At 50.4% G+C, this 27,628-nt stretch overlaps 1 protein-coding gene across 2 annotated transcripts in view; it reads left to right on the top strand.

Annotated features, from left to right (window-relative positions):
• PAPPA2 (pappalysin 2) overlaps positions 1-27,628 on the top strand; it is an 86,622-nt gene that overhangs the window by 54,409 nt on the left and 4,585 nt on the right. For both annotated transcript variants that reach the window (XM_085068637.1, XM_085068636.1), the window contains exons 14-20: positions 1,529-1,700; positions 3,874-4,051; positions 6,355-6,568; positions 12,895-13,063; positions 13,748-13,880; positions 14,989-15,098; positions 17,653-17,724. In XM_085068637.1, the coding sequence (XP_084924763.1) occupies positions 1,529-1,700; positions 3,874-4,051; positions 6,355-6,568; positions 12,895-13,063; positions 13,748-13,880; positions 14,989-15,098; positions 17,653-17,724 (1,048 nt within the window). The remainder of the gene's footprint in view (positions 1-1,528; positions 1,701-3,873; positions 4,052-6,354; positions 6,569-12,894; positions 13,064-13,747; positions 13,881-14,988; positions 15,099-17,652; positions 17,725-27,628) is intronic.

The raw sequence follows: 27,628 nt of genomic DNA, 5'->3' as shown, positions 1-27,628 counted from the left end.
TCGGCACCATTAGTTTTTTGGGGGTTTTGGGGTTTTTTTTTGGTGCTTTTGGTTTTTGCTTTTTGGGTTTTTTTGTGTTTGGGGTTTTTTTGTTTGGTTTATTTTTGGGAGTTTTTTGTGTCAGTTGCGGTATTTCCAGCTCTGTGCATCCTTGGCTGGAGACATAGAATGAAGGCAAGAGGCAGAGGCCTCGCTGGGAGAAAGGCAGTGCCTGGAAACAGCTGGCAGCCCTGTGCCAGGCAGGGAGCAGAGGAGAGCGAGGCACTGAGGTACAGATCCTTCCCTTCTCTCCCCAGTTATTGCCTGAAGCTGCATCATGTCTGTCCCTGGCTGGGGAGGGCTGAGGTCAGGTGTTGCACCTATATTGCTTGGTAGCAGATAAAGCCAGACTGATGGATAACCAGGGCATGAAAGCTGTTATGTTGCCCAAAGTCTTGTCTGAATTCCATCCCAGGTAATTAATCTACTGACTGCATTTCACTTATGGAGACCATAACCCTTTGGCCAACACTGGTTCTCGCTATGGGATTGTGATGCTTAAATAATCAGTACCTAATGACTACTCCTCAGTGGGAAGATGCTGCAGTGAGGAGGAGGAGGAGGCTGTTTATTGTTAAGGGACAGGTGATGCATTGCAAACTTTCCTAGGACCTCTTGTGACTTGCAGTGGTGCCTAGGGGAAGGTAATTCCTCCTTTTAGCTACATCTCACTTGGTAGCCACAGTTGAGCCTGTAGAGCTAGACAGGTGTGTGTTGAGATGGTCTTGATCCCAAAGACCTTGGCACCAGCATGCACAGGCTTGGAGTGCTGTGCTTGCCTGTGGGAAGAGCAGAGGTGCTGAAGAACATCAGAGCAGAGTGGGAAGGTGACAGGAGTGGGGTCGAGGAGCCAGTTGCACATCCAGCTTCTACATTCCACCACAGGTTGTGGTGTAGGTGTATGGATATGAAGGAGGACTGCACAGGACCTGAGGAACCTCTCATGGATGATTCCCTAATATTTGCAGAGGTTTCCTCTTAGCTAAACCTTTCCTTTCAGTTGGAGAATTATCTGTGGATTCTCTGGTGTCCTATACAGAGTTTGACATATCCAATTCAAAAGTTATACAAAGGAATACCTTCTGCCTCCCCTCTCCTTGTCACCTCCCTCCTTTTGCTCTCTTGGTCTACCTGCAACAAGCCCCTTTGGTGCTGGGCTGTGTGCAGACTCTGTGTCTGTTTGCAGCCAGCACAAATTTTAGAAATGTTGAGCTGTGCCTCCTTTCATCATCTTGAAAGAGCATGGTGGTGCTTGGTGGGAAGGTGTGGGGTGGGTTAGGATGAAGACAGAGCTGGGAAAGAATACCTTCCTGGCATCATTGTCAGGAGACTTCGAGCCTGGAAGAAGCTGGAGCTGTGAGGGATAGGTGTGCATCTTTAGGCATCTGTGACCCACTGAGCATTCACTCCACACGAGTGCTACCTGGAGAGAGCCCTTCATTGCTAGTTCTGGAGACCCACTGGTTGATCCCTTCTCTCTTCTCCACAGCTGTGCCCATGGTGCCTGCACGGGATCAGGAAGCTGCATGCAGCCACTGCTTCCTCACGCTGCCACCCTCAACTGTAGCTCCGATGGCCCCAGGCATATGACATGCACCGTCGCCTGCGAAAAGGGCTTTGTCCTCCGCTCCAGTGGTGGGAAGATCCTGGGCCCCACACAGGTGAGTGGGTCTCAGGATGGCCCATGGGATCAAGACATAGATAAAAAAGATGTAACCACCCTGCGGTGGTTGGAGGGAGCACAGAATGCTTTGTTTCTCCAGCCCCAATCTTTTTGCGTCTTTCCCAAGAAATCCCAGCTCAATGAAGCTCCAGTGCTAGACTCCTGTGCTCATGGCTGGTGGTTCTGCTCTGGAGGTCCCTCTCCCTTGCTGCAGTCCTTGTTCTTCTCCCAGTTCAGTGTTGCCTGCAGAGCACAGCTCCCAAGTCAGGGTGATGCACTCCAGCAGAGTGAGAGGTAGATATTTCCGCTCTCCGGATGGGCATTGCTGGGAGGGTTAAACATCCCTGAGATGTTTTCTCTCTTAAAGCTGAAGTTAGAGGCTCAGGAAAAAATGAAGTCATTGCAGAACAACTATATTTAGAGGCAGCTGAGAGCACGGAGAGCTTTTCTTCCTTTGTGTTGTGTTGCAATAACGGCACAGAGGTCACGATGAAAGAGTTTGTCCCACTTTCCAGAGGGTTGGGGGGTGCCTCGTAAAAGCCACGAGCCAGCACAGCTCTTAGCTGTTGACTGAGGAGACCTGGGATGATGTGTCCTTGGGAACTGAACTGCCTTGGTCCAGGCAGTCACCTTGGCAGGGGTGTAGGCACAGAGTGTCCTGTCCTTAGGCTGTTTCTGGAGCGGGGAACAGGAGTCTCTGGGGCTGAGTTGGTCTCCATGCCAGACCGAGCGAGAGCAAGAACTTGTGTAGGGCAGACAGACGGAGGTGAGTTGGGCCATGCCAGCAGGGTGACCTTTCCTCTCCTTGGAGGTCTGTTTGTGGCACCTGGCAGGCAGGTTTCCCATGCTGCAGTGTTGGCCAAAGGAGAGGTGGGCACTGGGAAGTGCAAAAGGGCAGCTGGAGATGCACTGCTCAGGCCCTCATCACTGGGAGGTTGTTAATTACATGGCCACAGGGTCTGTGGGCCAAGGCATGCCCAGGGAAAACACAATGTTCCCATTCTCTGAAATGAAACCGCACAAAATAAATCTGCCTCGGGTGACAGTTTTCCAGTGTTTGGCAGAGAGATGGGAAACTTCTGAACAGAGCTGTACCAAGTGGCTGTCACAGCAGAGGGCAGCTTGCAAGGGCCTTGCCCTGAGCCCTCCGATGACGTTACTGGTCTGGCTTGTGACCCTATGTAGGAAAATGCACAGAGCTCTTCTCCTGAGCATCCTCTCCACCCAGTTCAGCTACACTGTGATCCTGCTGCACACTTGGGAGTACCAGGCTCAAATTTAGTGATGTCCTTCAGAGCCACCACATCCAGGTTCAACCAAAACATGCTGGTTGGAAGGATAGGTCATGTGTTCAGCTGTATGAGCAGTGGGGTTGTACTCAGCTAGTGAAGGGATATTAGGATTATTGGTCTGGAGCCCCTAGCTGAAGGCTGCTGGGCTGGGATAAGCAGCTTGGGAATGGAAATCATAGAACAGTTGGGGTTGGAAGGGACATTTAAAAGATCACTTAGTCCAACTCCCCTGTTGTGGCTAGGAACACCTTGCACTAAACCAGGTTGCTCAAGGCAAACCATCATCCACCACTCAGTTTTGATGAAGTCTGTAGCACATGTTGACTGTTCAGTGGTGGGACCACAGTGAGTTTTGATCTCAGGCAGTCCCCCAGCTGTGTAAGAGGGGCTGTATAATTAGGATGTGTAAATGATGTTACATGATTTCAGTGGGGTCTGTGGGCTGAGGCATGAGGGAATTGGTACATTTAGGGGAAAACAACAGAAGAGCTTCCTGACAAGAGTTGAGTAAGACTTGATCTTTTAGGGGAGGAAATTGCTGCTCTTGAGCTTAGCTCGAGAGGTTTTATTGTATACTGAAGGGATTTTCCTATTTTCCTTAATGTGGACTGGCACTGCCCAGACAACATAGCATGCACAGTGGCTGGAGTGTTACCCCAAGGCATATTTGCTGCTTTCACACCCCATACATCACCCTGTGAACAGGTCAGGGCTTCGTGATTCGTTGTCCAGAGTGGGAAGAAAGGGCCCACTGGGGAATGAAAAATGTTGGAGAGCTTTCCTCATCCTGAGACTTGGATCAGACCTTTCTGCTGTGGTGGCACTCCTGTAGATTAATGCTCTCTTCAGGAGTCTGATGGAGCTTTGCTTTTTCTGCAGCAGGAGGTGGTGCTGATGTGCAGTTCGGGACAGTGGGACAGAACTGTGACCTGTGACCCTGTTGACTGCGGTGTCCCTGACCAGTCCCATGTGTACTATGCTGAGTTCTCCTGCCCCACGGGGACCACCTACCTGCAGAGATGCTCCTTCTCCTGCACACCCCCAGCCAAGCTTCAAGGTATGCTCTGGAGTGCCGGGATGTTTAACCCCCCTTTTTGATGCCACCTTTCCATGCCTGCCCCAAGCAGTTCAAACAGAGCATTGCTACTTGGAATTTCCCACTTATCCTGGCTTTTGCCTGCTGGATGGGCTCTTGAGATACTTCCCGAAATGATGGGTATCCATCCCCCTGGAGCGGAGACATCCTGGTGTGGGGATAATTCCCTCTGACTCCCATCTCCCGGCAGTCAGCCCTCATCCATCCAGCTCAGGGTGTAGCGATGTCCTCTCCTGATAACTGTTCCTGCAGCCTCCAGTATTATGGTGGTGAAGGAGACAAGAAACATGCAGGCAGACAGAGAGGACTTCAGAGAGCCAGAAGTGGCTCAGTGCCTGGTGGCTGTGGGAAAGCCTGTGGTTCAGGGGGCCTGAGGCTGTATAAAGCCATAGAGACTGATGCCCACAGCTGCAGAGCAGTCTGGGAGATGTTCACCACCCAGACACACAGCAGTCCCCCAGACACACCATGGCCTGGCTTTCATTCTGCCGACTCCATCGGTAGCCGCAGGAATTTTTTCAGCCAAGTCAGAGAAAGAGAGCTACTGTTCTGTCTATGCAAGGGCTGAGCTGGATGGGATTTCAGGGGTAATTGCCTTGACAGCTTCAAGCATTGGGACTTTGTGAGTTTCCACCAGTGCCTTTGCTCTGAACAATCACATACAACAAATCATTTTAATGGGTACCCTATTTTATGGAGACTTTTATAGCTGAAATGTATGAGAATCATTTACTTCTTTTTTTCAAAAAAAGTTAAATCTGAGGAGCAAAACTGCAGAGAATTAAGGTCTCATTTCATGACAGGGAGGATGGTAGCAGATCCCCAGAGTGAGCTGATCAAAGGGTAGCATGCAAATGTCATCTCAACAACACAAATTCTGCACGAACTGATGCCCGTTGCCTTGGGTCGGTCAACTGAGGGCAGAGCTTTAATCTGATCTTTCTCTCACAGCTGCCTCTTGTTCCCACTGAAGTCACTGGGAGGTTTGCCATGGACTCCCTCAGTGGGATGGCATCCCCTCGATGGGCCCCTGGGTGACTTCCAGCACAATACTGGAGGTGCTTGGCCAAGGCTACCGAGCCATGTGGGTAAACTCTCAGAGTCCAGCTGACACAACTGAGCCGTTGGGGCAGGGACATGCTCCATGCTTGTTCCCCCCAAAGACTTGCATCCTTACAAGAAAGCTGTCGAGGCTAATAAATGTTAAGAATAGGCAAGGAAAGGATGACATGGCCGTGTGGCACTTAGAGGTGGGAGATGACCCCTGGCAGCCTTGACCTATCAGGAGCACAAGTGCTGAGTGGAGATGTGATCTTGTCTCTGGTCCGAAAGTGTTCCTGTAAAAAGAAAGTGATGTTTGAAGGAACTGTAGAGCAGCCTGGCTGCACCACAAATGTGCTGATCGAAACTTCTCAGTAGGAAGAGTCCCATTCATTCCAGTCCAGCTTCTTTTCTTGCTCAGCAATTCCCAGTGAACTATCCATCCTAGATGCTTCCTGCAGACATCCAGAGCTGTGCAGTTTCGGCCACCCATTTAGCTGGGTGTGTCAGGGACAACAAAGAGCTGGGCCATAATATTCAACCCAAACCTCTAATGATGGTGGGTTTGAACTCCCAGTCACACCAGTGAAGCCTCCCATGTTTGTCTTTACAGTACTTCCCATCCTCGTCACTCTCAGGTTGTCCAGAGAAGTGGTGGATGCTACCCCCCCAGCTCCATCCCTGGAAACATTGAAAGTCAGCTTATGGCAGGGGGTGTTGGACTAGATGGCCTTTACAGGTCTTTTCCAACCCAAACCATTCCATGATTCTATGATCTTGCACTGCATATGTAGTAGGATAGCACAGCTTGATAAGTGTAGGTAAGAACAAGCTGCAAACAGCACTTGGGGAGAATGAACTGAAAATTAATTGGGCTGAACTGAATGTGACAGAGAGGTGTCTTACACAAAGACCCCTGGCTATCCTGAGGCACCACCAAAGAGTAGAAGTTTAAGGAAAAGGTCTGGGGAGATTTGCAGAACTAAGATCCTTTCTCCAGCCTCCAGAAGTTGACTCTTCCATACTTCTGTCTGCATTCAATATTCTCTGCTACAGCCTGACCAAGCAGGTGGTGGAGTCCATGGTCTTCATGTTTGTTGCCTCTTTGGTATCAGTATACACTCTAACAAGAGGACTTTTGCTGGTTGCTCTGAGCTCCCCTTGGCAGGACTCCATCCCTGGCTCAGCTGTAACCCCACACACTGCTTCTCTTTTGGGGTCAGGAACAAACCAGTGGCTCACCTGCCTGGAGGATGGTCTCTGGTCACTTCCTGAAGCCTACTGCAAGCTGGAGTGTGACACCCCTCCTGCTGTGGCCAACGCCAAGCTCCTGGTCCCTCGGTGCCTCCAGGGCAATCATGACGTGGGCTCAGTCTGTCGCTACAAGTGCAAGCCTGGATACCATGTGGCCGAGAACACAGCAGACAAGCCTAAAAAGTAAGTCTGTGGCAGGTCTGTTTTCACCATTTCTTTCCTCCTCCCAGTGTGCACAAGGAGCAGAGGTGATGGGACAATGGCAGTCTCAAAGACCTGACTTGATAGGTAGAAGGCAGAGCAGCTTGCTCTGATCACACAGATCTCTTGAAACAAAAGAGGCATTCCCTGGTCTAGGTGAACCTGGTGGGAACAAGATGTTGTTGCACACAAGTGTGTGTTAAGTGCTTTAACCTGAAACAAGCAGATCTTCATGTGTGCCTCAATGTATTTGTCACTTGGTGAAAGCTAAGCACCAAATGAAGTGTTTGTGGACTCCCAGGTAATTAGACTTTTACAAGATGTTGGAAGATTTCTGGAGTTTCTGTCTTTCCTAAAAGTGATAAAACATCGAATAGAGGCACTGTAAGAATGAATGGCTGCCTTTTGTCAGGGTTAACATCTCACCCGCTGTGCCTCTTGGCTAAATTTAATCTCTAGCACTGGCATTTCAATGGGAGAAGATTTTTCCTGATGCTTTGGGGAAAAATTCCTGCTGGTTCACTAGCCCTGCCCTCAGCCAATATAGTGATGCTGGGAGGTAAAGCAGCATTTTGTCTGCAATGCCTCCAGCCGAAGTCCCCATTGGGTTTTGTCACTAAAGATTCCCTGGCACCGGCCAGGTTCTCCCCAGAGTCTTGATTCTAGCCCAAATCGGGTAATTATGTGTTAATTGTTTAATGCCCCCTTCCAGTTTTAATTGGATGCAGACTTCATCTCTTTGCTCTGGGGTAGAGTTGTTGTGCAGTGGGAAGCAGTTGCCAAATTTCTTGCCTTGTAATGAAGGAAGTGGTTTCTGTAAACAGCTTTTCACAGTGTTAGGAGTGTTTCTTGGGCCAAAGGGAGCTGAGCAGATGATGGTTATGGCTGCGATCACATGGACTGCTTTGCAAACTCTAGAGCAGCTTGCGTGCCTGTGGCACTTCAGGCACTGGGCATTCAAACAGATCCACTCAGCTTGCAAATTTAGGCCTCCCCTGTACTGCTGCAGCAACTGCTGGTAAAAAGGATGACCCCTGGGAGATCCTGAGGCTCCTCTGATGTGTAACTTCCATATGGGCCTGAATAGCCTGTGAGACAAGTCAAGGAAAATCATGCGAACTGGTTTATGTTTTCATAGCAATGCATGTTGACATCGCATTTTCACATTTGTAATTGTCATTACTGCTATTTCATTGGACATCTCTGATGGTGGAATGCAAAAACCTCATTAACAAAAAGTGAAAAAGCATTGCTTTCCTATCATGCAGATTAGCTCCTATGTGAGTGGCCCACCCCAAGCAAAAATGTTTCCTCAGAAGTGTAAATGTCATTGCATTGTCTCATCAGGAGCTCTTGGTGTACACTCAGCATGAATACAAACCCCTTGGTGTGGTGTAGTAGCTGCCAGCCAGTAAGTCAGCTCCTGGATTGCTGGAAATCCTTCTGGTGTCTCTGCCCTGGCAAGGAGAGGGTGGGAGCTGCCAGAGTGAGAGGTTGCTTTCTTTGATCAGGCCAGTTTTGGAGAAAGTGAGGTGATGGAGGACTCTGGAAGCAACCCCCTCTGATGAGGTGTGGGTTCCTGGTGTGCTAGTGTGAAAGTAGGGTCTGAGCTGGTGATTTGGTCATCAGGTTTTGGGGTCTTCTTCTGTCTCACTGGGTTCAGAAAACTGAGTTCTCCCTGTTTTCCACCAACCCAGCAAGCACGAGCCTTGCTAAAGGCTTTAGTGCCATACAGGTGTGGATGTACATGAGAAAGCAAGACTCTATGCGTATTATATATTGGACAAAAGTCAAGCATAATCTGTGACACTGAGGATTCCTCATGCACACTAGCTGGCTTTGCCTTGGAAATACAGTCAGACTTCCTTTGAATTATTCTTCTAGTTCTAGCTTTGCTCCTCATGTCGTAGCTGCAGTGCCCACCTTTACGCAGGACTGAACCATGACTGGGATCCAGCTGTCTCTGTGCAAGCGTAGATGATCTTGGACACAGATGTTCATGCAATTCCCTCACTTCTATTTTTCAGTTGAATTTTACTGCAGGAGCAGTTAGGATGCTTAGAAGTTTCTGAGATCATAGTTGAAATTCATTTCCCATAGCTTAAGTGGAAGAGAAAGGGGATGAAGAAATCAGTTGTCTCAGAGATGCTTTTATCTATTAACCTGGGTGAGGAAAGGCCCTTGGGAAATCACTGCTTGTCAACAACAGATCCTTGAGGAAATACTGATTGTGTAATCAAGATGCTGCCAGAGATTTCCTGCCTTCCTGCTGGCAGGTTCATCTGTCTGACAATGCTGACATGAAGGGTAAAGTTTCTTTGACTCTTCCTAAAGGAGATGTGTTTTCAGCCTGGAGAGGTCGCATAATAGCCTGGCTTCAGCTGCCAGTCTACTTCTAATCCCAAAGTAAGGGTAACAAGGGGACCTTGACATATGCATTTGCATTTTGTGATGGGAGCTCTCTGGATTTTGGCAGAACTTGTTCCATGGCAGTACCAACCCACCACCTGGATTACACAAAGATGAACTGTCAAGGAGAAATGTTCAGCATCACCCACAGCTGTAGCACTGAGAAGTGCTGGCCTGAAAGTCAGCGGTCAAATATTTTGGGGAAAAGGGCATCACCCCCACAGTGTTCCTTGCTGGTGCTTCCAGCATGAAGTGCCATCTGAAGCAGATCTCAGACAGGAATAGACAAGGTCAAGTTGGATGGGGCTTGGAGCAACTTGGTCTAGTAGAAGGTGTCCCTGTCCATGACAGGGGGGTGGAACAAGATGATCTTTAAGGTCCCTTCCAACCCAAAGCAATTCCATGGTGGTGTGATAATAGTTAGGAGATCCTTTAGAGAAGCATTCTAATGCTGAGAGGATGCTCTCAATTTGGGGACCTAAGAGGTCAGACCATTCAGAAGTCTTGTTTCTCTTTCCCATTGTGGGATGATTGCTTGGAGAGAAGAGATGTGGGGATCTCAAAGCTGCCTTTGTGGGGCGTTGAGCTCCTTCTGCTAGTTTGAGGGAATGAAGCAAAGAACCACCAGACACTTGGGTGTTTTCAGGCAGATTTGAAAGTCTCAGCCTGCATTTTTACCAGAGATCAAGGGAGTCCAGCACAGTCCCCAGTGAGCTTCAATGGAGATGTCAGCCCCTCTGCATTCTCTCCCTGTTCAAAAACTTCAGAGCCCATGGAAGAAGGAGATGATATGGGAGACTGCGGAGGAGAAAATGGGGACTAGAAGGAGTTAGCAGACTGGGGTCAGGAAACAAACCAGAAAGTTCACAGCAGGGCAGGCAGGACAGCCTAACCCAGAAGCATTGCAGTTTAGTAGGGCACCAGGCACATTTCTTGTGGGCGCAAAGGTAGTGGCTGCCTCCGCCCACATCGAGCCGCTTCTCGATAAAAGGCAAACACACACAGAGCTGTGGGAGCCAAAGAGCCATGTAAAGAAAACCCAGGCTATCAACCAGGCTCCTCTGTCACTTCCACCCCTAGTGTCTCTGAACATTTACAGCCGAGACTGTTCAGAGCACAGCAGCGGAGGGTCCATCAAGCTGGTGCAGCTTTCTTTCAATTTACTGACAAATCTCTCTCCTTTCCCCCTACTCTTTTTGAAGCCATCAGTCTCCTGCCACAAGAGATGAGGTTTTAACTCATTTGTCACCGTTCCTGCACAGCAAACCCACGTCCCCCAAGCTGGCTGCCTCAGAAGATGGCTGGATCCTTGCCAGACTCTGCATGCTCAGCTCCTGGAGCTGAGTGAATGCTCATGCACTCATCACCTCAGATACAGCCCTCACTGGCCTCAGACATCTCCCTTGCCCCCTCTGTCCATTAGGCTTGCCTGGCTGGAGGGTTGACTCAAATTTTCACGGTTTCCTTGTTAATCCTCAAGAAGTGCTGCTAACCCAGATCAGAAGTAGTTGGGAGGTGCGAGGGGGTCTGGAAATTTCAAGCTCCTATGAAGTTGTGTGTATTTATGTAGACACTTTTTTTTAAAAGCCTCTCCCTTCCCTTCTCCATGCTTCAACTTGAACTGCTCATTTCATATATGTGGGAGTGGTCCACACCCCACCCTCTACCCCAGGGTCAGCCCAGGCTAGCTATGTTTGAAGTCCCTGGATGGATCTGGCAGTGTGTTAAACCTCCAGAGCAAGGTGGTCGGGGTGGTGCAGATTAGGGGAGAGGTGTGAGAGGCCATGCACGATGCTGGCTCCCACTGGGGTCACTCCAGCACCACATCAAAATGAGGAGCCCTGCGAGGATGATGGGGCTGCAAACCCCAGCCTGCACCTGTGCAAACTACAGCTGCTGCAGCTTGTCCTCCCCATGCTCAACCTTCCTGGGCACAAGGGCCTCTGCCATGGTTTGGAGAGCAGCAGAGAGGGGCAGTGGCTGGTGAAAAATGGGGCTGGGATGCTCCTGGTCTTTAAAGGAGTTTGTTCAGTGCCTGAGGCATCACTACTGCTGTGACACTTCACACCACCAGTTTGCTTCTATCTGCATAACCCCCAGTGATTTACCCCTTGCAAGTCCTACAGCTGGATCACACCCTGTGGTCAAGAAGGGGAGAATGCTAGTTGTGGGGCTGGACATCCAACAAAGATTAGTACTTCTCGGCATGTGCCTTTGCTCACCTTTAAAGTTGGGCAAAGCAAAGCATTCAGTCAGATTTGGGAGAAGGCAAAGTCTGATGGGGATATCTTTGCAAGGCAGTGACTAACATCCTCATGGAAATGAGGCAAACAAGAAAGTTAAATGAGGAATGGACTGAAGCCACAGATGCCTGCTATGGAATCCAGAGTCGCTCCACCCCACCAGCTTTCTGAACTAAGTTAGAGTTCCCTTAGTCAGTTCAAGGCTGCTGCTGTTGGGGTAATATTGCAGCAGTCCTCACTGCTCAGGTGGGCCGGTGGGAAGGTTTGTGCAGAGCTTGGTGCCAGTGGATTTGCTGTGTCCCATTCCCTATCTTGCCTGCTCCGTGTTACCTGCTGGAGCCTGCATTAACCTTGGCAGGAACCCACTGCCCCATTATACAACCTTGAGAAAAAACAGATCCCTGATTTCTGAAGGGAGAAAGGGACTCTCCAAGAGCTGCAAATACTTTAAAATGTGAGAATGCTTCAAAAAAGCTCTAAAATATCTCATCCAAGAGTTCCCAGCAGAAATCCAACAGAGAACATGCCATGTCTGGCCATGGGGTGCAAATGGGGTCCCCTTGCTTCTCCAGGCTGTGTTGACCCTGCACCGTGTGCTGAGGAGCAGCTGGGTGGCCTCACACAATGTCATGACCCTGCACCAGGTGTTAATGGGCACATGGGTGGCCCCACATTCTGTCTGCTGCCTCTCAGAACAAGGGGCAATTTAGTGCCTTCCCCCAGGGGATTCTCTAACCCTGTTAGCCCCCTCCACATACCTGTGGCAGGCTATAAACTCCCTAATGTGGTGCCTGGAGCCCTGCCTGCTGGCACTCGTGGTGGGAGAGGGCAGGAGCAGGCAGCTGGAGTGTGCTGTCTAGTAAAGGAGGACAGGCGTGGGGGGAAAGTCTCATTAAGGATGGAGCAGTCAGCTCTGGCTCAGGTAAAGTCCATCAGGGCAGGGACATGTCCTCTGCTGGGAGAGTAGTCTTTGACCAGCCTGATGCCTCAGCAGTTTTGATGCCTCTGTGTAAAAGATGTGGTGTATCTGTCACTGCCAAGGACAGGAGACTGAAAAGCGGGTGGGCTCTGCTCCTGGACTTTTTCATTCTTTCTTTTCTTGGCAAGTAGTTTGTGCCTGGGCTGTTTTAGCAGCATAGGGTGGTACTGGTCTGCTGCAGCACGGCAGCCCCTTGGTGAGAGCGGGATTGACAGATCTGGCTGGAGTACAGAGAGGAGCCTCAGGAGTAGCTGGGCACAGGCCAGAGGATTTACTGGTGGAGGCAAACTCCATCCAGCAAAGTATGTAGCTACTGGCAGTGGGACAAAGCAGCCCAGGACCTGCAGGGACTGTGGGAGGAATGGTTTAGGGGCACCATAAGAGGTGGGGAGTGCTGGGGTGGCGAGTGCAAGTGAAATGCATCCAGTGCTCCTAGATCATGGCAATCCCCGCAGTGAGGAGAAGAAAAGGTCCTGGTTAAGTATTGGGTGTCCCCTTGGAAGGACATGTCCATGGTGAGGGATCATAGGGTATGGGAAAGCCCTACATGTGCGGGGCCTGATTGTGCTCCAGGAGAGATGCCTTTAGTCAGTTCCTGATATCTCTAGGATGCCTGGTTTAGCCAAGGGGAGGTTTTTGGCATTCTGCAGCCCAATCTGGTGTGTGTGTTTCCTCAGGAAGTTCCTGAAGATCCAGTGCCTGGAGAGCGGGCAGTGGGAAGAGGGACACTGTGTCCCCGTGGTGTGTGAGCCCCCACCTCCTGTCTTTGAGGGCATGTACAACTGCACCCAGGGCTTCAGGCTGGACAGCCAGTGTGTCCTCAACTGTGAGCAGCAGGAGCAGCAGGTGAGTGTCTGGGGGGAGGCACACATTGACCACACCTTGTGTTTCGGGGCATCTGGAGAGCACAGGGCTGTGCCCTGCTGTGCAGAGGGGCTGTGCAACAGCTCCACCATCCCCAAGGCCGAATGCCTAAATGTAAAGAGCAGATCCTCTGCGAGCCCAAAGCTCTTCATAGCTGGGCCCCAGCTATGGCACAAGGTGCTGCACCGCCTGGGGATGTTCACCTGCTCCCTGGGGACCTTGTCTGGAAAGCAGTGGTCCTAAGCAAGCTGGCTTGCCTTGTGTGAAAAGGGTCAGAAAGCATAAGTAGGGGGGTTCCTGTGGGTGCTGGGAGCTGCTGTGAAAGCATTCACCTGGGATATTGGGCAGCCCACAAAGGGCTTCCCTGGGGATGGAGACTGCTGCCTGCCAGCTTTTCCACACAGGTGTCTTATCAATGCATGGAAAGGAGTCTTGTCAAAAGAAGTGTGGCTGATTCCCTCTGGTGGGATCCAGCAGCAGCTGGAAAACAATTGGCTTTCTGGTCAGTCAACATAGGCTGGACCAGATGGCTGCAACCCAACTGCTGTGGGGAACTTTCCTCTGGACATGGCTGGTGGGAGGGCTGTCCTTGCATGGTGCTCCCCTGGAGATGGGCAGTGGCCAGGCAGGGTGAGTAATGCCAGCTGCTGTTCCTCTGCTTTGCAGGTTCCCATCGTCTGCACCAAGGAGGGCTTGTGGACAGAGGAGTTCAAGCTGTGTGAGAGCTTGCAGGGCACCTGCCCACCACCCCCAGAGCTGAATTTCGTGGAGTACAAGTGTGAGCAGGGGCATGGCATAGGTGAGGGCAGATGAAAACCAAACAGAAAACCAAACTTCATGTTGACTCAATCATCCCAGAGAGTTGAAAGTCACAGTGACTTTTGCTGTACCAGTCCCCACTAGATTAAAAAAAAAAAAATTTGTTTTCCACCATCTTTATAAACACAGGGCCAGGAGTGGCTTTAGCTTCGTGTTCACCCTGGTTGCGCTCTTGGGCAAGACCCAAAGCTAAAGCTGGCTCCAACATAAGCATCTCTCTTTTCAGAGGCAGCAGGGATTGTCTTCAGGGAAACCCAGCTCTTTGCATTCATTTTCCTGACCTGTAGCCCTCCATCTCCCCTGAGCTCTCTCCACACGCTACTGCTGTTGATGTTTGCAGGGTTAGTGTGACAGGTCCTAGATAAAAGCCACAAAAGCTGCAGTGACAATTGTGTGTAACAGGGCACTTTCACCAGATGAGGGACCACATCATCCATTTCTGTCTGCGGGACTGGGTTGCTTTGTGCTTTCAGGAAAAGCTGCAACACTCAGCCACAGTCATTGCATCCGGTGTAGCATCCCACTGGGCAGGGTGCTTAAGCACAGCCTGTTGCTCTGAAGCAAACATACCAGTCAGCCCAGTCTGGTCAAACCAGGCTGAGGTGAGTCTAATGACAGGTACTACTGAGGTTAAGCTTAGGACAGACCTGATGTGAGGCTAGGATTAGGGCTGGGATCCCACCTGGTTTTCCAAGGTGGTTTTTGCAGCTGTTTTTCTTCCTGGGTCATGGGAAGGCAGTGGGAACTCTCTGTGGTAAAATATGATGAAAGATGCTTCCTTACATGTCAGCAAACATCACATAATATCCAGGCCAGACTTCTTTTCATGCTGGGTCCCATGTCCTGCCATCAAGGTTTGAATCTTTCTCTTAGGCTGTGTTTGGTTTTCCTTTCATCTAGCAGAAGAGAATTGAGCACAACTCCTGTAGGCTCTTGGATAATTCAGGATTTGGGGAAGGAATTGCTATCCCAGGCTGGGAAGAAAAGGGTCCCCTCTATGTCTGTCTCTACCAGTGGTGGCCTCTTACTAGATATCGATACCTGGCTCCTGGTGAGGTCCTTAAGGCTCTTCCTCCCTCCTTCCACAGGTGCTGTGTGCATTCCTTCCTGTGTCATTCCTCCCAGTGACCCTGTCATACTGCCCAAAAACGTCACTGCTGATACAATGGATCATTGGCTGCAGCCCACCAGAGTCCAGGTAAAAGGGGAGATGAGTTCCTCTAGCAGGGGTGTTGCTGGCAGCATAGAGAGGGAATCCCCCTTCCTCTCCATCTGATGTTTAACCCAAAATCTCTGCCTCAGGTGAAGAAGGGTAAGACTTGGAAAGAAAAGCAGTGGATGCTACTACACATCCTCCTGCTCTCCTATACCAAAGTTCAGCATAGTTATCAGCTCCCAAGCCAGCTTTCAAGGAATTGCAGGATACCACAATATATGAAGTTTAATTCAAGAATCCCACTGTTTTTTCAGGATGTGCTGTGTGCCTAAACCTGTTAAGCTGCTGTTTATTGTCAGCCAGTGTGCTGGGAGAGCAAAAGCCACCTCTGGCACAGTGCAAGCCTGGGTCCCCAGTTACCTGGCAGCAGAGATGCAATCCCAGGCAGGCATTTCCCTGCCAAGGAAGAGGCATGGCACTGTCAGCTGAAAGGTGTCTCCAGCTGCCAGGACCCGCTGGTGTGCCTCTGCTGCTGGAACGGGGGAGTCTTTCCCTCCCACCTCTTAGTCATTTTGTAGGCAAAGCAGCTCAAATAGCTCAAATAGTTTGGATCCTCATGGCACGACTTTACCAAAAAGCAGCTCTGCCGGGGTAATATTTCTTAAAATAAAGATGAGATGTATAAAGAAGGAGGTGGAACAAAGAAAAGCAAACAATCTTCCCAGGAGCCAGTGCTCCCATCCAAATGCTTTCCCCTCCTCCTGGGAACCCGCAGGAGGCCCAGCATCGTGCCTGTGGATACTACTGTACGTCTCCTTGAATCAGACCCACGGCGGATGGCTGCCGGGGGGGTGAGGATGCCTGGGGCATGTGGGATGGTTAAGCACGAGCCTTGGAAGGAGTCCTTGCCTTTGAGGGATCAGATGGCTTGGCCTGTTGAGGCAGTGGTGTTCGGCTTCCCTTTCACCACCACTGTGGGCTTTCGTGCAAGAGAGGCATTTCGCAGAGAGGAGGAGGAGGGAGAAGAGACGTTATTTTAAGAAGCAGCTCTGTCCCTTGCCAGGAGCTCTCTCCCTGGACCATCTTGTTTTCCTCTCTGTCCTGGCTTCTGTGTCTGCTCCCCACTTGGCTCCCCCAAACCTCCAACAGTTTGCTGTTCCAAGGAGCTTCCATGCTCCCAAGGTGATGGAGAGGATGGGGTGAACAACACAAGGAACTGCAGGGGCCACTCAGGGGAGGCACAGTCCTGTTTTGCTTTCAGCTCTCATTCATTGCATCCCACAGGCGAGCAGGTTTGTCTCTCTGCCATTTTTTCCCAGCCTGGAATATGAGTATGTTAAAATGAGTATCCTGAAATGGCATCTGAGATGCACAACAACCATATACAAAACAACTCCATGGGGTTGGGATGCACATATCCTCTAGACTGAGCGGGAACTGGCAGCCTCTGGAACTCCTCAGCCTTTGCCCCATTAGGCTGGCCCCCTCTGGGTCTGCCCTCCCTGCACTGGCTGCGGATGGCGAGGACCTCATCCTGCTCCAGCCTTATCACGGTCTTGACCACAAATGCTGCAGAAGGACCTGCAGCCGGTCTGTGTGGGCAGAGCTGCCCCATCCCTAGCTGTCGTGCCACCTGGAAATGCCAGAGCCCGTCTTCCTGCCACTGACCATATCAAACAAGAGACTGAGAGAAAATAAACCTTACCCCTCTCTGCAATTTCCGTCCTGTGAAGGGCATCCTAGGACACTTTCACAGGCCAGACGCCGTTTTATGGGGCCTCAGATTTCAAAGCCTGCCTGAGCTTTACCAGGAGGAAATTGCATGTGCGGTGGGGCTTTTCTTCCCCCTGTGTAATCATGAGTGTTCCCCACAAACCCCAGCTGAACGAGCGAGCGGCGCGTTCCAGGGCTGGGAAACCAAGCCCTTCACATCCCGCTCTGGTGTCCGTCTGGCTGCAGCAGCTGAGTTCATGACTTGTAAATACCAGTGAGAACCTCAGAGTGACCGTGAGTCTGGTGTATCTGCTTCAAGTCAGGTCTGGGGAGATGAGTCCTCCCAGGGTGCAGTTTTTGGAGCCTGAGCCAGTTGTTGCAGGCACCGAGGGGTGACCAGCTGAGAAGCTGGCGAATTCAGCATCACTCAGAGAGATGATGGTAGACTCCAGCCTCTCATGGCTTACCCCCAGCAGCAGCTCCTGTGGTGGCACTGCCAGCCAAACCCACTTCTTGGGTAGTTTCTGTCCTCTCCCTTTGTCCCCTTCCAGTTTTGCATCAATATAAAAACACAGAATCATTAAGGCTGGAAAATACTTCCAAGATCACCAAGTCCAACCAATATAAATCTGCATATACGCACTCACGTGTGTCTGGCCTCTGCCTTGAACAGTGCACCCTGGTTCATGGGTTCCTGGGTGCAGCAGCCCTAGGTTTGGTGGGCCTCAAAGGGTGCAGGGAGGGTCCTGGGGGTGTCACTGCTGTCCTGCCCCACAGTGAGCAATGCAGTGTTGTAGGAGACCCTCTATCTCCAGAAAGCACTGCTGGCTGTTTCCCTTCCTCTGCCACCTCGTCTAACTGCTCTCTTCTCCCTCCCTCCCAGAACATTGTGTGCACGGGCAGGCTGCGGTGGTATCCGGATCCCTCCGTCATTCACTGCATCCAGTCATGTGAGGTAAGCCCTCCTTGTCCCCAGCACAAGCTGCCTGCTCCTTGCAGGAAAGCTCCTGGCACTGAAGACCTGCTGCAGCACAAACCAGATTGCTTTGACCTTATGTTTGCTCTGAGCTGGGCCAGGGCTTGCTAGATGAGCGGAGATAGCAGAGGAAACATCCTTGGGTAGGATCCCCACAGCCAGAGCGATGCTGGGGAGCAAGAGCTGCACAATAACCCATTTCCTTCCTGCCTGCTTCTTCTTGGCCAGCCCAGGCAGAATATTCTAGCAAAAGGATTTCACTGGCAAGGGGTATCCCCCAAAAGCCTGAGCTGACTCCAAGCTGGAATATTTCCTTAATCAGAACCGCAGTTCTAGAGTAACATGGGTCCAGAAAAGCCCTGTGTGACTCACGGGTCCAAACCAAACAACCAGGATTTCCAGCCTTGAACATACAAAACAAACTGCTCCTGAAGAATCTGCAGACAAAGAATTCTTTGCAGAAATTGGTTAGCCACTCATTTTGCTTTGAATAATGACCAGGCAGGAGAAAATCATAGGCAGCCTGGAGTCAGTTCGCAAAGGAAATTAAAAATAGGCAGTCTTTGTCAAATGCTAGTTGTTATTATGATTGAGGATAAAAGGAAAAAGGGGGGAAATTTTGGAATGTTGTATGCTGAAAATTTGGGATTTTTACCAAAAGGGAAAATGTAAATGGAGTTTGCACACCAAAAATAGCTTTGGGTTTTGCTGATTGTATTTTTTCTTGTGCTCATTTTAATGTGAATGATTGCTTTTGCTCGCTGGTTCTGCCGAGCTCAGCTCTTTGTCGACTGAAGTGTGGGGGAAAGGGCGATGTTGCAGGGGGCACGTCCCCAGGAAGGAAACCTTATGGTCTACAGAAGGTGCAGCAGTTATTTCCCAAACTCATGTCTGCGTTGTGCCTGTCTACTGTGAGACACAGGCAGAAAGAGTAGGGGAATGAGGTGCTGTGGGCTAGAGAGGTGTTTGGTGATTGAGTACCAGAAGTTAGTGATCCTCTGACATTTTGGGAGCTCTAAGTCTTGTAAACTTTTAGCACACATGTGGGGTAATGTGTTTAAAATGGGATGTCTTAAGGGGAAGAGCAGTCCAGATGATTGTATGATTATCTCTGTGATGGTTCTGCTAGCAATGGGGAACTTCTCCTTGTGCTCTCTGGGAGTTAGTCCTTTCAAAAAAGAAGCCAGTGGGGTGTAAGATGCTGCTTATTCCCTTCCTGTGCAGCTCAGGTAACATAAAGCTGACACAAGTGTGATGATTCTCCCCTAGGCTCAGGTACCCCAGTGTTTCCTCCTCTGTTTTTACTGTGCTTCACCTTGGGTCTGTGTCTTCAGTGAGAGATACTGTAGAGAATGATGAAAAATGCCAGCTTATTTGTGTGTGTGTGTGAGAGAGAGAGAGACACCGACTACCTGAAGTCCCAGCATCTCACTGTCACAGTCACTGTGCTCTCATCAACCACCCTAATGTGCTCGTGGTCAACATGAACTCTTTCTGTTCCTATTTGCTTCTCACCCTCCTTTACTCTTAGAAAGCAGTCCTAGGCAGCACTCTTGGCATACAGGAGGTTAACCAAGCCAAAATCTTGCAATGTCCCACTAGAAGATGGAGAGAGTTCATGTTCTTCATCACCCTTGTAGACTTTTTAATGCTTTTTCTGCTTTCAATTATTGTTTCATCAGGAATGACCAAGCAGTCAGTACATATTCTTCCATCTGAGGTCTCACCAAAGCCCTACACAAAGCTTCCTTGTGCTGGAAATGTCTCTTTTGATGGGACACAGGACTATATCTGTTGTTTCTGCAGTTGCATCAGTCTGGCAGCTTAGATATCCTGAGGTCAGCAAGTACACCCAGATCTTTCTCTTCCTCCTTTGTTTCCAACTGATGAGCACCAAGCTAACAGCAGATGTTTTGCCATCAGTACAAGAGCTTGCCCTTCAATTTTATACAAGAGAATGTAATCTTGTTTTTCTCTCTCTAGTCCTTCAGGTCATCTAACTATTTGTTAGATACTATGATCCCCCTCTGTGGAACAGTGCCTTCTTCCTCACTAGCAGTTTCATCAGGGCAGGCCTATTTTTAAGGTCGCAGTCACTCACTATAACACTAATGAAGACTCATCCTCAGATAGTTTCTTTCAGCCTTACACTCTTCTTTTTGATACAGCTCCCAGCCTTGTCCTCATCTCTGTTTTTCTTCTCCTCACTTCTCACATACATGTCTTTGTTTATTCTTTTCCTTGTGTTTCCTCCTATGGTGCTGCAAGCTGTTAAGATTGGACCAATAATTCAAATTTTCCTAGATAACTTTTTTTCCTCACGTGAGTTTCATAGCAGCCATTGTCTTGCCATAAAAAGTAACTCTTATTGAAAGTGTCTCATTCAAAGCATTGTTCTGGGAGATGCTGCTTGGCACAGGGAAGAAGGGAGGTGTTCCCAGACTCACTGTTTGACTACAGAATACGCTGAATGTTGTTTCTACCTTATCTGTGCTGACTTACATCCTCATTCCTATTCGTCTCCTGCCCTCCTCCTTGTGACCAAAACTACTGCAGTTCTCAGAGGCTGTTTCACTTACCCCAATCTCTTGTGGATACGGAGGCAGCAGACAGCAGAAACAGGGTAGAGAAAGAACATAACCTGTGTTCTGTCCTCACTGCATGGTGCCCCCGCCTCAAACACAGGGTTCAACTTCACTTGCTGTGTCCATGGGACATCTTAGTCCCAGGTTCCCTCTCATTTCATAGGAGTCCCTCAGTGGAGACACCTCCTTTAAGAGCCCAGACTCTGCCACTGTTGGGCAGTGAAATGCTGTTCCAGTGGACTGTCCATGTCACCTCAGGTCTGAGTCACCCCTTGGAGATTCCGTTGTCTCTCCATTTACTGCCAAATGTGTGTTGGATCAGGAAGCTTTCTTTTCTGGATGCCTCAGTGAGGGGAACAACCCTACATAAGAGAAATCCAGGCCACCTGGCAGCTCGTACTGTCTCTCCCTGGTGGAGTCACTTCAGGTCGGGGCATGAGAGCAGTAGCCAAGGCTCAACCTTCCCAGCCCCATCTGGAGCTCTGCCTCATATTGGAAAGTCCAGGTCACCATGCGATGGAGTTAGAGGGACTCTCGCTCATCTTTATCCTACGCTGGCGGCGGATCAGCCTGCCTGCTCATCCCTCTCACTCCTCTCCCCACCTCCCTTCTCTTTCTGTTAATCTGGTCGTCCATCTGCCTCCCGCGCTCTTGCAGTGCCTTGCCAAGTTCCCCAGTGCCGGAGCAGTGAGGCACGTACTTCAGCAAGGGAGGGAGGGAGGGAGAATGCAAACCCTTCCAGGAGCCCGTCAGGAATACAAGTTAGCGCTGAGCGCGCTTCGCCTTTCGAGGGCCAGCGGAACATCTCGTCCCCTGCCATCAGTAGAAAAACAGATGGCGGCACCAAGGGAGGGGGCTTGGGGCTGTCGGGAGAGTAGAGTGGAGGAGGAGAGAAACCCGTCCTCCCCACCATGGTTTAGGAGGAGGCAGGTTTTGTCCTGGTGGTGTGTTTGACTGCTGTGAAGGAGGTGTTTGCAGCACCTCGGTCAGGTTCTCCTAAGCCATCCCAAGGTTGGCTCTGATGTATCCTCCTCCTGTGCTCAAAAGCAAGTTACACTATTGATTTCAGAGGAAGAGACAACATGTACAGAGATCCAGGTTGCTCCCTTGGACTATTCCTGCCACAGTCCAAAATAGCCTGTGCATGACTGTGGCTGCTATAGAGCACCTCCTAGTTGGTGCAATGCCCTACCTTTGCACCCCTCCATCTCCCACCACAGAGCCTCCTGTGCTTCACATTGTGGCTGTGGTTTAGGTGCAAAAGTTCACTTATTATATCATCGTGTTTAGCCAGTGTTATTCACAGGTCGGGATAACCACTGCTGTCCTGCTCAAATGCACTCAGAGAAAGCCATGCTGCTCTTGCAGTGACCAGACTGAACATGGGCAGCTTTTTGTGGGCAGCCAAAACATTGTGCAATGTTCTGGCTTCATCCTCACCTCCAGCTTCCTGTCATTACATGCAGGTAGCAAAGGGTTAATTGGAAGGGCCCTTGCCTTGAGGTCTCTGCCTCATGCCCTGGGTGAAGATAGGTCATACCAGAACACTCCTGTGAGCATGAGCTGTTGGGAATTTCTCAGGTCTTCCCTGCATGAGGACAAGGTCTCGCTGCCCTTGCATGCTGCTGGTCATGTTATCACAATTGTAAAACATTAATCTGTTCTCTGTTTTGTGGTTTTCCTGAGATATTACAATGGAAATGATTAAATAGGGACTGAAGTGTGTTTGTGGTTGCAAATTGTTCTTGAGTCTCTAGATCCAACAGGTAGTCAAGGACCCTGAAGGATCCTTGGCTCTTCCCACCAGCATGCACAAAACCCTCACTCGGCACATCTGTGGCTTGTGTCCAGCATTCCTCAGTTGGAGTTAACCCTTTTGAAGGCATATGTAATAAGGATGGTGACAAATCTCACCTAAAATCTGCTGTTCTTTCATGTGATAGGAGACAGGGTGAGACTTGTTCCCTGGGAAAGCACTTAAACTATGGTGCAGCTGCCTCTGCTCCTCAATATCAGTGGGGCTGAGGACCCTTGGTTGTCCCTCATCCCATACTTGTGGGTCTCTGATTTTGTACAATGGCAAAACTCAGCACAGGAAACTGGTAAGGAACGTGATGCTGGTGGAATGCTCTGCTCCAGGAAAGATTCTCTGCTATACTTCTGGGGCTTAAGGCAGTGAGGACTACAGGCACCCCAGCTGCTCCAAAGAGACTCTCTAGAGCAACTGGAGCAGCATGGCCAGAATTTACTCACCCTCTCATGATTCTCACATCATCACTCTCTCCTCTCTTGGACCAGGCAGTGCTGTGCCTTCCACCTTGCTTAATGCAGCTTGTGCAAATGGTGGGGGAGCACATGGAGAAAGGACTGCAGGTAGTGGTCACTTGTGGATCTGACCTGACCCCTGACTGGTGAAGACAAAGCCCGTCATGCTGGCGAGGTGGAAGGCAAGATGGGCAGCTCTTTACATACCTGCTGGGTGCATTTTCATGCTGCTCTTGGCATGAGCAGTGCAGGCTGCTCAGCGTGGGATATAGCCTTCCAGGGGATGATCCCAAAGAAATCTGTTCCTCTTCCAAAAATCTCAGCTGAGGCACACTTTCCCTAAACAGTCAGAAGATCTCTGTCCCCTGCACACACATAGAGTGTGATTGTAGAATCATCATTTTATTAAGAAACAAAGCAGAGGGAAGTAAAATGATCACACAGCAACGTGGTGCTAGGACGGGAGACAGGTGCCCTTCCTCTGCCTACAAGGACAGGCTCACAGGACCCCAAAAGATGGTCTTTTGGCATGGGTAGGGCAAGAGCAGCCAGACACACCACCAGTGGTGGTGGAGCCCCAAAGAGGTGGGAGCAGCCTCAGCTTCCCCAAGCCACATTGTGCCAGCAGCCCTGCCCTTGGGATGTGCTGACCTGTGGCTGCTTCTCTGCCCTCTCCAGTTCAGGTGCCTTCCCTCCATCCCTGTCCATGCCCTGCTTTCCCCCTCCCAGCAGTCACAGTGCAGCTGGTGATACAGACGGAGTGGAAAACCACTGAAAGCACCCGCTGAAATAAAAATCAATGAGTCGTTTCTGATAATAAACAAACATCCCCGAGCATAGCCCAGCCAACTGCTCTTCCAACACGAATATTCATTCCCCTTCAGCTCCTTCATCCCTTGTACATTGTTTTTCTTTCTGTTTAAGATCTGTAACAAGAACTTGGCAGAAACTAGATACAAGTGGGTCAGGAGGCCCTTGTGGTTTTCAAGGCTTGTTTTCCATAACCCGTTCTATCCTGTAACATATTTTGCACAAATGGCTTGGCAGGAGATCTAATCCATGCAGCAGGCGAGCTGCTGAGGGCAGGATGGCAGGCTGGTGCTCATGGCATGGGAAGTCCTGCCTTCTCTTGTGTGTCCCAGTGGTATCCCTGTGAATGGTGAGCACTGGGGACTCTCTGGGAGCCACCATGCTTGCCAAGAGCACTATTGACACACAGCAACTTCCTCTGATCCTCTCTCCCTGTTCTTTCCTGCTTCTGTTTCTCTTCTCCTCTTAGCGCTGAGATAAGGGTGTAAAAAGGACAAGGCTAAGGAAATCACCATGGATAGATCATGGACATGGATGTTTTGATGGAAGCAAAGACCTGCTCCAATGAGGTGTTTATACACGCAAGCTTTTCATCCCTATCTTCCCTCTTGTCCTTTGGACTGTGCAAAGACCTTTCCAGATGGCTCTCTGCTGAGATCTGAGGTCCCTGAGCAGCACAGTGCAGAGCAGGACAGGGATAAAAAAACACATCCACATTCAGGGGGCCAAAGTGCCACATGTTCACTTCTGCAGCAGAAGTGTGTCCAAGCTAAATCCTGGTCTGGGACAGAGCAGCACTTTCAGGCACCATGAAGGCAAGGAGCTGCTCTTCCAGGATGGCCATCAACAGCAGCCTGTGGAGCCTCTGTGCACTCCATCCCTCTTACAGACACCAATCCTGCACAACCTCAGCGCAGACTGCTTCCAGTGGGGCCACCTGTTTGCAGGAAACCTGTGTCCAAGGGACCTCATTGTCGTGAAGAACACCTAGAGCTCCACACCAAGACTGCTGGGAGCTGGTATGGCAGTACCAGTGATGGTCCATGGGCTGAAACTGGACAGCAGGATGTCACCACCTTCCAGCCCATCACCTCTTCCCTGAAGTGTTTCTTCAGGTGTATGGAGAATGTTCTCAAAAAACAAGCCTCTGTTTCTACAGTGAGACCTAGGGAGGAGACACTGCAGGTGGAGCAGATGTTTCTGGAGACCTGAGATATGATAAAAGTGATTTGCATGCTTAGCTGACAAGTGGCTCAGGGACTCCAGCAGGCTCAGAAGCAGTTGGAATTTCTCCATTTTGCCTTCTGCCTGTGTCTGGGGTGATGGGGCAGGTCCATGATGTCTCCAACAAGCCATGCTATAGGAATGTGCCTCCAAGGGACAGCTGCCACAGTTCACAGGGAGCAGAGGGATGGCTCAAGGGACAGAAACTGGAAGACATAAAAATGGGGAATGAAGCACTAAGTCTGTAGGATTTTCTCTTCTTCAGGCCACTTGGTCGCAGGTTCCCGTTTCCAAATTTCTAGAGGTCTCTTCCTCTGGGTGGTGCTCACCTTGCCTTCCTCTTTACAATGGGCCGGGTAGACCTTGCTCACTGTTCAGGGTAGCTTAGGGCATGAAGGCATCCCAAAAATCTTTCTGAGCAAAAGCCAGACCTGTTCCCTCTCTGTCCCTCTCTGTTTTTCAAAACCGATTTCCTCCTTGTGCCAGAGAGCAGAGCCTCCAAAGAGAGAGAAGGAAAGTGAATGTGCTTGGGGTGTCAAGGGGGGGAGAAAAAATAAAATAAAAGACACTGCAACAGAGAGAGGGCCAAGAAAAATATTTAATCCAAACAATGAACATTGTCATTTCCTCCCACTGTCTGCATTCCCAGTCAACTTCCCTGGGCAAGCAAGGAGAGCCAAGAATGACCGGGCTCTCTGCCTCACCAGCGTGAATGTGCGTAAGGAAAGGGATGTGTCCTGGGGACACAGTGCTATAGCATCCCTTTGGCCTGCTCCTGTCACATCTCTGGCCTTAGGGACTGACAGCTTTCTACAGGGGAACAGTGGTTTGGAAGGATGTTGGAGGGATTGGGACAGGAATGGGAGGGGGAATTTTTAGGGACTCAGGCTGGGGTGGTGGATGCATTGGGGCTTTAAGTGAACCAGATGTTTAACAAGGCTTTGGGCACTCTTCAAGTCCTCCCAGGGACCTCCCAGAGCTTTTGGAAAGATCTTGGCTAGTGGCTGAGGTGAGGAGGAAGGGAAGATATCCGGTGGGGAGAAGCCACCCTCTGGCTCTCCAAAGGCTGCTGCAGCCTCTCCATACTTTCCCCACACACCCTGCCTTGCTCCCCCTGCCACAGACATCACCATCACCTGGGACACAGCTTCTCTTGCATGCCTCAGATCCCTGGAGCTGCAGCACTCTCCAGCCCTGGGAGAACTCAGGTTCATGTCCCGTGGTTCTGTCCCCTGGTTCAAAGGGATGGGGTTTCCGACTGATCTTCCCACCACAAGTGAGTCATGCATCCCAGGAGCAGAATTACTGGTGGTGAAGCTGATGTGCAAGGCGTGAGTCCGAGGGCAGCAGCAGCTTTTCCAGGGCTGGTCCCTGCCCAAATGGTGCTTCCCCTGTTTCTCTGGGGCTGCTTTCAAAATGAGAGCTGAGGAGGGCAAAGACACCTGAATCTTCTCAGCCATGTGGTTGCATCAGCATGCAAAGGGTCTAAGCTTGATGCCCAGAATACCAGTTCCCAAAGGGAAAAATGAAAGGACAGCAAAATCCACGCTGACTTAGAAGCTCCATGAAAGCAAACTATGCACCCTCCTTGGATGGATCAGCACAGTCACAAAGCTCAGGACCAATCTGGGAGAAAGCATTTTGCTTATGGCTGGACTTCACTCCCTTAAAGTGGGTCCTAGCCTTTCAATGGCTGTGTGCAGACAGAAATGACAAGCATTTTCCATCTCAATGGCAGAGCAGGGGAGTCTTTCAGCTCCTCAGTTACACAGTTGGCTAGCTGAACGCTGATTTTTTCCCCCCTTTTTTCCACCTTCCTCCAAAGCACCTGGAAGGGGTCATAGCCAAAAGCATGGTGCTGGGCCTTCAGGTCTGCTCAACCAAAGCAACACCTGAATTCCTGGGAAACAATGTTTGTCAAACATTGGTGATGCAGCACTGAAATATGGATAGCACTGATGGGATCTGTGATTAAGTCTTCACGATCCGCTTTTCCCTCATCTGTTGCACCTTGTCATTCTCTTTCACACTGAATCAACCTATATGTAAGGTGCATTTGAAGAAAAATGCCTGGACCCTGCCTGCCTTGCTGATGGCACTGAGGACTCCCTGCTGGGCAGGATGGCAGCCCTGGGGATGGAACCAGCCTGGGGACTCTGCAAGGGCTCTGGAAAAGTACTGTGCACAGGCACTGCTCGCTGTGTGACACCTCCCAGCAGCCTTGAGAGAAACTGCACCACTGAGCCCTCAGAGATGCTTCTGGCTGGGATGCATTGGGATCTAACCAGTCCTTTCTCACATTCCTGCTTTGCCTGCGACGTTTTTCCCTCTTTGATTTTTTCCCCCTTCAGTTTTTTTCTCCTTTCATCTGTGCCTGCTCCCGGCTTTGAGAGCCTGTGTTTTTTTAGCCTATTTCACTTGCCAAGCCCTTGATTCGCCGTTACTATTTTTGTGCCGGCAGCGCAGGGCTCCGGCCCGGCAGTGCCAGATGCTGCACCTCCACGTGCTGACACATGCCCTGCTGAAGCTCCTGTCTGAACAAACAAGGAAGATGGATGGCCGAGCGGGAGATCCGCTGACGCAGCCCTGCTCCCTGGCTGCCTCGGTGGCACGCCGCCTGGCCGAGCAGCTCCCCACCACTCCACACAGCGAGGAGCGCCTGCTGCAATTACCTGATTCAGTTTTTCCCTGTTTATAAGAGACATTTCAACCAGCCCACTCCCCCCACACACACAGGAGGATGCATATTCTGGCAGCTGAGAGCCAGCTGACCGTTTCCCTGGATCACATCTGTCGCCTTTGCATGGCACAGTTGGGCATTGGTGTTTTCCTTTTTATTGCCAGCATCTTAGAACATCTTCAGGTGTTTCTGTGAGTTGCAGACTGGGGTGAACCACCTCCTCCCACCGCTGGCATTGCTTTCTGTAGAGCCTCACAACTCAGCCACAGGCTGAACAGAGTCTGTATGGGTTCTGCTCTCTCGCATCATCTACTCTCAG

The sequence above is a fragment of the Lichenostomus cassidix genome, chromosome 8 (assembly GCF_008360975.1).
Source record: "Lichenostomus cassidix isolate B80296 chromosome 8, HeHo_3.0, whole genome shotgun sequence".
In the NCBI taxonomy this organism is placed as follows: Eukaryota; Metazoa; Chordata; class Aves; order Passeriformes; family Meliphagidae; genus Lichenostomus; species Lichenostomus cassidix.
This window is presented reverse-complemented; position numbering and strand designations above follow the sequence as displayed.